The sequence below is a fragment of the Arachis stenosperma genome, chromosome 9 (assembly GCF_014773155.1).
Source record: "Arachis stenosperma cultivar V10309 chromosome 9, arast.V10309.gnm1.PFL2, whole genome shotgun sequence".
Classification (NCBI taxonomy): Eukaryota; Viridiplantae; Streptophyta; class Magnoliopsida; order Fabales; family Fabaceae; genus Arachis; species Arachis stenosperma.
Genome location: NC_080385.1, coordinates 36,705,393 through 36,713,334, shown reverse-complemented (window position 1 = coordinate 36,713,334; position 7,942 = coordinate 36,705,393). Strand labels below are relative to the sequence as shown.

Genomic DNA, 7,942 nt, shown 5'->3' with positions numbered 1-7,942 from the left:
CTCCTAAACCTTAAATCACTTAACAAACATATCAAGGCATCTAATGGAATCAAGGTGAATTAAATTTAACTATTTTAAGACCTAAAAAGCATGTTTTCACTCTTAAGCACAATTAAAGGAGAAGTTATAAAACCATGCTATTTCATTGAATAAATGTGGGTAAAGGTCATCAAAATACTCTAAATTTAATACAAGATAAACCGTCAAATTGGGGTTTATCAACGACGCATTTCCTGTTTTCAGAGAAGGAACAAGGTTTGGGGAACTCCGATTAGAGGTAAGGATGAAATTCAACACGAAGATGGATTTTAAGGAGGCTGTGAGGGAGTATTGCATCCATGACGGTAGGAGAGTTAGATTCAAGAAAAATGATAAAATACGATGCAGGGCTTTATGTAAGGTTGAGGACTGTCCATGTGTTATCTATGCCTCTAAGGATAGTGAGAGTGTTTGCTGGCAAGTTAAAACCTTTAATGATGATCATACCTGCCCAAGAGAGACAAAAAATAGATTAGCTAACAGAGGGTGGTTAGCTAGCAAGTTGGTCAAGAAGCTTAGAAAATTTTTGAATCTGAAGCACCCTGAAGCTTTAACATACTTTAAAAGTAAATGTGACTTAGAGTTGAACAAATCTTTGCTGACAAGAGCACTCAGAGATGCAAGGCACATTGTGTATGGTGATGCTGCTGCACAATATGGGATGGTGAGAGATTATGCTGAGACTCTCCTGAAGTGCAACCATGGTTCTACTGTGCGCATCACAACAATTCCTCATCCCAACCAATCAGAAGAGCCCACTTTTGACAAGATGTACATTTGTCTCGATGGATGCATTAAGGGGTTTAAGACGGGATGCAGACCTCTAATAGGGCTTGATGGAGCATTCCTGAAAACCAGATTTGGTGGACAAATATTGGCAGCCATTGGACAAGACGCCAATAATCACATTTACGTTATTGCATATGCCATTGTACCAGTGGAGAACACAGATAATTGGAGGTGGTTCCTTGAGCTGCTGCATGATGATCTAGGAAGCTACACCCAAAATGGATGTTGTTTTATTTCGGACATGCAAAAGATAACGACGAATTTGTTATACACTAGTTATTGTAATTTAGAAATGGTTGAACTATTTAAGTTGATGTATTTTTTGTTACCATGTTTTGCTTTCATGATTCTGTTTCAATATGCACTGGTTTGTTTTAGACATTGTTGCTGTCATGTTTTGCTTTCATGATTCTGTTTCAATATGCCTGTATTAATAGAATGGGATAGGAGTAGAACTTAATATCTCGTCGGGACGAGTTTACTGTCACTTATGTATGTGTAGGGACTAATTTTATTACACTTATGTATATGTAGAGACTAAGTTTATGTCACTTATGTAAGTTGAGGGACCAGGTTGGGTCCCAATATGGTAAGTTAATAATTTTTATGGTTTCCTGCAGGGACTAATCACAGCTGTCTAGGAGGTCTTCCCTGATGTCCACCACAGATTTTGTGTATGGCACTTGTGGAGAAACTTCAATAAGCAGTAGAAAGACAACGAACTCAGAGGATTACTGTGGGAGTGTGCAAGATCTACCACTCAAGAGGGATTCGTCGAGGGGATGATGAAAATTCAGAGAGCTAAGAAGGAAGTCTGGGATTACCTTGCCAAATGGCGAAGAGATGCATGGAGTCGGGCCTTCTTCCCTACCCAACCAAAATGTGACAACATCTGTAACAATGCTTGCGAAGTATTCAATGCAAGAATCAAGGAAGCAAGGGCTAAACCAATTATCACACTACTCGAGAAAGTTAGAATGTATATCATGAGGACGATAGCCCGACACAAAATGAAATTCAAGAACCATGTTGGGCTACTACCCCATGTTCAACGTAGCCGATTGGAAAAGATCAGGAATGCTTCAAAGCATTGGGTGCCAATGTGGTCCGTAGATGCGGACTATGAACAATTCGAGGTACATGGGTGGCCAACAAACATGGTAGTGGACTTGGGAAAAGGAATATGCACCTGTGGACTTTGGCAACTAGGTGGTATTACTTTAATTGTCACTACCCTTCCAATAATTATTCTGATATTGTAATTGTTTTTCTTAATTTATTGTGGATTGCATACTCGAATTGGAATTGGTTACTTAGTAACTTGGATGCCTTTTATTGATTTGAAACAGGGATGCCCTATGTCCATGCTTGTGTTGCAATGGCTAGGGCAGGCAGGCAGCCCGAAGACTTCTGTCATAGATGGTTGACAATGGATGCATACAATGACACCTATGCATTCCATATCAATCCTATTTCTGGCCAGAAACTATGGGAGAAGTCACTTTACAACAAACCACAAGCACCCAAATTTAAAAAGATGCCAGGGACACCCCAGAAGAAAAGAAGAAAGGGAGTTGATGAAGGCCCGGTTGGAGGCAAGAAGCAGAAGATCACCAAGATGAAGAAGGTATATAAAGAGTGTTCATGCCGTTATTGTGGTGGCAAGGGTCACGATAAGAGAAATTGTACGAAGAAGAAGGCTGGCGACGAGGCTGCAGCTGTGGCAGCTGCTGCAGCTGTTGCTGCTAGTGAAGCTAATACAGGAAATTAGCAACAACCTCTCCCTGCTGCACCTGAAGTCCCAGATGAGGGCAATCCTACTGAGATTGAGGTAGGTATGAGTCAACCAATGGTGTCAGAAAATAAAAATGAAGAATCCCACCAGGTAAATCAGCCACAGGCAAGGCCACCAAAGCTCCCTCAAAAAAAGAAGACAACCTCCACCACCTGCAACAGCTTCGATTCCTCTAGCAGCAACCAGTGCTCCTCCACCAACTGTTTCAAATGTTCCTCCACCAGCCACTATTCCAATTTCAAATACTCCACCTACGACAAGTGCTTGTATCGATCCAATGGTTGGTGCATCAGTAGCTACAGCTTCAAGGTTGCGTAACGCCATGCGTTTTGTTCCAACTCCGGGGTTCAAACCACCAAGAAAATTCAACAAATGAACATTTTGCTATTTTTCTGTTAGGATATTTTGCTTTTAAACATTGAACTTTATGGTTTCTGAGTTCCATGTGTCAGGGTGTATGTGTTTTGGATTATGGTAGTTAAATACTCTATGTTGTCTTTTGATCGTGTCTAGTTTGACACAGACAACTTTGGAAAACAATTAACAATGTGGGAATGTTATTGTTGATTGTTTCAAATTTTATTACACTTCCTTAGCTACTTAAAATAGAATTACACAAATCTATTCATTTCTTCATCATAAGGTATAGCAATTACAACTTTTGTTTTACACAATATTTAACTGAAAATCAGTGCTTCCATACTACACAAACAACAATTACAATTACTGTAACAACAACCAACAACAAACAAAATGCTAGTTTTAGAGCCCTAACTTCAGACTCCAAGCTTCCAAGTTTCCAAGAAAATTTCATTCTCCACTCTTCCATTTCAAAGCCAGAATTACCTCTGTCACTTTCTTCTTCTTCATCAGCAACTTTGTCAGCCCACATAAAGAGACCACACCACCTCTTGCTAACACTCTGCAACCACATTTCATGCCCATGGAGAAGAAATGTTACAAATTTAATAAGCAATGACGCTAGGTATATTCATTAACAAAAATTACTTACATTGTAGTTAGGACAACCATAAAATGGTCTCCCCGGATTTGCCTCTATTCCTGACCACTTCAGGACGGGTCGACTACCACACCCACACCTATCTGGAACTCGTTCGTGACTACTTCTGGTGGTTCTCCTCCCACATCTTCTCTCTGATCGTCGGTTACTGGAGCTACTAACATGGTTGCTGCTTCCACCCATCATGACCCACTCAAATCAAGCTCAACAGTGCCAAGGAAGACGAAGGAGAGCAGAGAAGAAGAAACAGTTTGCTTTCTCGTGATAAATTGGGGATTAGGGTTATAAATGATTTCAGGGACTAAATTGAGTTAAATAAAGATAACTGCCACATCAGATAACCGTTACCTCTCCAACGTGGCCCCTCTCCATACACGTCAACGCACCGTTAAGGAATATTCTCCGGAAAATGCTTCAGGGACGACCGTGAAACACTTGTGTTAAATTCGGGGATAATATTGAGGCCAGTGCAAACTTAAGGACCACTTTGAGGGTCGAGTGCAATTTAAATACAACGTGTAATATACAAAGTAAGAAAAAATTTAAATAAAATGAACATTATTATGCAATTTGCGATTTGCCTACTGCATTCGTATTCTTCTTCGATTACAACGTGTCATTCAGAATAGAAGGTTATTCATGTCTGAGTGTGGTGGATCCACATCCACATAATACCTTCTAAGTCAGAATCATTTATAATTTTTATAAAATATATATTCTATTATTTTAATTTTAAAATGATTAATTTTTTATTTTATTATTTTGTCAATTTTTTATTTTAAAAAACTTTAACCCATGTAATTTAAAAGAGTGAGTTACTATAATCTTTGATAAAAACCAAGGTTGTGAGAACCGGACCGGTCAATAAACCGGTGAGATTACTAGTTCAATGGTTCACTAATTCGACCGGGGTTCAACTGGATTAATTAAATATTAAATAAAATTATTAAACTTAATAAAATTCAATAATTTATAACTTAATAAAATTTAATATTTCACATAATAAATTATCCATTACTTAAGATTAGAGGTTCACAAACAATTTCAAACATCAAAGTTTATAACTCCACCGTGTAGCCTCCACCATTCACCTACCAGAATATGAAATTCAACCATCAATTCTCATTCAATATTTAAAAAACATTCAAAGTAAATTGAACATAGAAATATAAATTCAACCATCAATTCTCATTCAACTTCATGCAGCTTGACAGTCACAGAAATCAGAAAAATTTTGAATGAGCTGCATAATTTCAAATTGAAAAGCATTAGATCGGCAGATCCAAATCAAACACCAAAGGCAAGAAGCAATAAGAACAAAATGGCAAAAAAATAGAAGCAAACAATGGATGAATCATGAATTACCCCTATACTCGTCACTGAAGCAAACAGAAGCAACAAAACCCTATTTCTAAACATATTCATGAAGCAGCAAACAGAAGCAGCAAAAAGTACAAATATTCTCAAAGCCACATAAATTTTGAGATACCATTCAGTACATTATTACAAAAATTGTTAAGCTAATAGATAACAATCTAACAACTATTGGCTATTGATTACAAACACACACAGTAACAAGAAACAACTCTATAAATAAGCACACATAAACACACAGAGAAAAGAAGGATGAGAAATTCCCCAGCTGCCTTCAACGCCCCAGCCTCAATTTGCTTGCAATGATCATCATTCAATCCCAAGTCACCAATAAACACATCATAATAGAAAGTCAAATTCATGAAGCAGCAAACAGAAGCAGCAAAAATAGATTGAAGATTCATGAAGCAGCAAAAACAGAGGAACTAGGAAGCATGTTCAAACAGAACAGGCGAGCTCAGAATTCAGTAGAAACTAGGAAGCATGTTCAAAATCAAGAAGACAAGAAAATCAGTCTTACTGGCGAATGAGAGGCGGGCTCGGCGAGCTGGTCGAGGTTCGGCGACGAGGAGGCGGCCTCAACGCGGTGGTGGTCGCGGCTGCTGTGCAGTGGTTTCAGTGGCTAATGACGAGCGCTGCTGGGTGGCGAGTGGCGACTGAGGAGCGCTGCTAGGTGGCGACTGAGGAACGCTCTGGAATCTGGTCTCTGGAGCTTGGTAGGCGGTGGCGCTGCTGGCCTTGGTGAATGGTGGGTGAGGGGGGAAGAAAGGGGAGGCTGGGTGCTGGGAGCTTGAGTGTTGTGTTGCTGAGTGTCGAGTGATTAGTGATTAGCAGATTAGGGTTAGGTTCTGCCATTTTCTTTTTTTTTTAAATAGCCAAAACGACGTCGTTTTGTTTTTGAATTTTCAAACCGCTGAACCGTCAAAAAATCGGACGGTTCTTTCGGTTCGCCGATTAACCGCCGGTTTGATTAGTTTTTTAACCGGTTCTTTGCTATTCGGTTTTTGAGATTATTTGGACCGACTAGATAATTGGTTTCCGGTTTTTTCAGTTGAACCGGTCAGTCCAGTCTAATTTTCAGAACCATGATAAAAACACAAAGACTTCGATATAAGTTGTCTTCATCAGGCGTTTTGGCGGTTGTTGAAAAATATTTTTTTGTTAGGATATAAAATTTAATTTTAATATAGTGGCAGTATAAATCGTTTTAATACAACTATTCGTGCATGGATTGTAAGAGAATTGAGAGGTGTTGGGAAGAAAAGTACGGTAAAGAGGTTTAGTTTTGGTAATAAATTAAAGCCTTTTGCGAGGTGTGATATATAGAGACCAAGAAGGAAGTGATAATGCAGATGAGATTAATTTTGTAGGGTCTAATACTCTAATGAGACACTGTAACTCATCTGGGATTATTTCTTCTTTAGGAAAGTCAATTGTTACAAAAGATTTAAGTGACTCTGTATTGAAGGGTTTTGATAAAAAAAACTTGTATCGAGATAAAAAAAATATATTTATATTATTATATCTAAATATAATTATTAAATAAAAAATATATTTATATAAAATATTTAAAATATAAATTTTTTTTCTTTTAAAAACTCTTTAGAAAAGATTTTTTTTATAAAAATTCACTTAAACCAATCCTTAATCTTCACGCGAGAGAAGAGAGGTGATGATTTAAGAAGAATTTCGTTTTGTTAACAGATTATGTGTATGTTTGAGTTAAAGTTTGTAAATAAAAGTTTTGTATAGAATTGATTTTGCACAACTAATTTGAAATTAAAAATGGGTTAGAATTAATATAGTTTATGTTTGACAATTTTTATATTAAAATACATTAGAGTAAATTAAATATTATTTGAATTATATTATTTAAAATCACTTTTAGATGAAAAATTATTGAAAATGATATACTCTTTAGTATTCTTTTAGCTACAATTTTTTACTACTTATGATTCTAATATTACAATCTATTTTAGTATTCTAATATTATTTCTTTTAGTATTTTTATATTAATTTTTTATTTAATTTAGTCTTTCTAATGGATTAATAGAATTACAATAAAGAATAAAAAAAACTCCACACAAAAAAAGAAATAACAAAAATGTTTAAAAAATTCATATAAATAAAAAATAATAAGAATTTTATAAAAAATAATATAATATATGAGAGAGTATTAAAAAAAATATCATATAAAAAACAATAAAAGTTATCATATGAACAAAAAAAGCAAAATTGGTAGATAAGAAATAATTTTTTTTAATTAATGGTATAATGAAAAAAAAAGTAAATACAAAAGTTAAATTTTTTAGCTTTTTGGTAAACATGGTTTAGATTATAAAATTATATTTATGTCTAGCTGAAGAAAAAGTAGCCATATAAAAGAAAATAACAAGAACAGTCAAAAAAACTCGTACAAACAAAAAATAGTAAAAATTTTATAAAAAAAATAATAATATGCATGTAAGAGCATTAGAGAAAAAATATTAGTAAAATTGGTAGATAAAAAATAATTTTTTAATTAATGGTATAATGAAAAAAAAGTGAATGCAAAAATTAGAATTTTTAGTTTTAGGTAAACAGTAGCTTAGATTATAGAATTACGTTTATGTTTAGCTGAAGAAAAAGTTTACATATAAAAAAAATAACAAGAACGACGAACTCGTATAAAAAAGAAACAGTAAAAATTTCATAAAATAAATAATAATATGCATGTAAGAGCATTAGAAAAAAGAATCATCATATGAATAACGAAGGATAGAATTGATAGATAGAAAATAAATTTTTTTTAATTAATAGTATAATAAAAAAAATAAATGCAAAACCTAAAATTTTTAACTTTAGATAAACATGACGTAGATTATAAAATTACGTTTGTATTTATAAAAAACAAATTGTCATAAAAAAAAGAAATAATAAGAATT

The 7,942-nt window shown here is 34.9% G+C and overlaps 2 protein-coding genes across 2 annotated transcripts; both read left to right on the top strand.

Moving 5' to 3' along the window:
* Nucleotides 1-301: 301 nt before the first annotated feature.
* LOC130949396 (uncharacterized) lies at nt 302-1,262 on the top strand. Its single transcript, XM_057878129.1, has 2 exons — nt 302-1,109; nt 1,207-1,262. The coding sequence occupies exons 1-2, from the start codon at nt 302-304 to the stop codon at nt 1,260-1,262; spliced, it is 864 nt and encodes a 287-aa protein (XP_057734112.1).
* Nucleotides 1,263-1,610: 348 nt separating this feature from the next.
* On the top strand, nt 1,611-2,599 carry LOC130949395 (uncharacterized). The gene is made up of 2 exons (XM_057878128.1): nt 1,611-2,040; nt 2,178-2,599. The coding sequence occupies exons 1-2, from the start codon at nt 1,611-1,613 to the stop codon at nt 2,597-2,599; spliced, it is 852 nt and encodes a 283-aa protein (XP_057734111.1).
* Nucleotides 2,600-7,942: the final 5,343 nt, after the last annotated feature.

Coding starts and splice junctions, on each gene's coding strand:
- LOC130949395 (XM_057878128.1), top strand. CDS start 1,611: ATGATGAAAATTCAGAGAGCTAAGAAGGAAGTCTGGGATTACCTTGCC. Junction 2,041..2,177: donor TGGACTTTGGCAACTAGGTG/GTATTACTTTAA, acceptor GATTTGAAACAG/GGATGCCCTATGTCCATGCT.
- LOC130949396 (XM_057878129.1), top strand. CDS start 302: ATGGATTTTAAGGAGGCTGTGAGGGAGTATTGCATCCATGACGGTAGG. Junction 1,110..1,206: donor TTTGTTATACACTAGTTATT/GTAATTTAGAAA, acceptor GGTTTGTTTTAG/ACATTGTTGCTGTCATGTTT.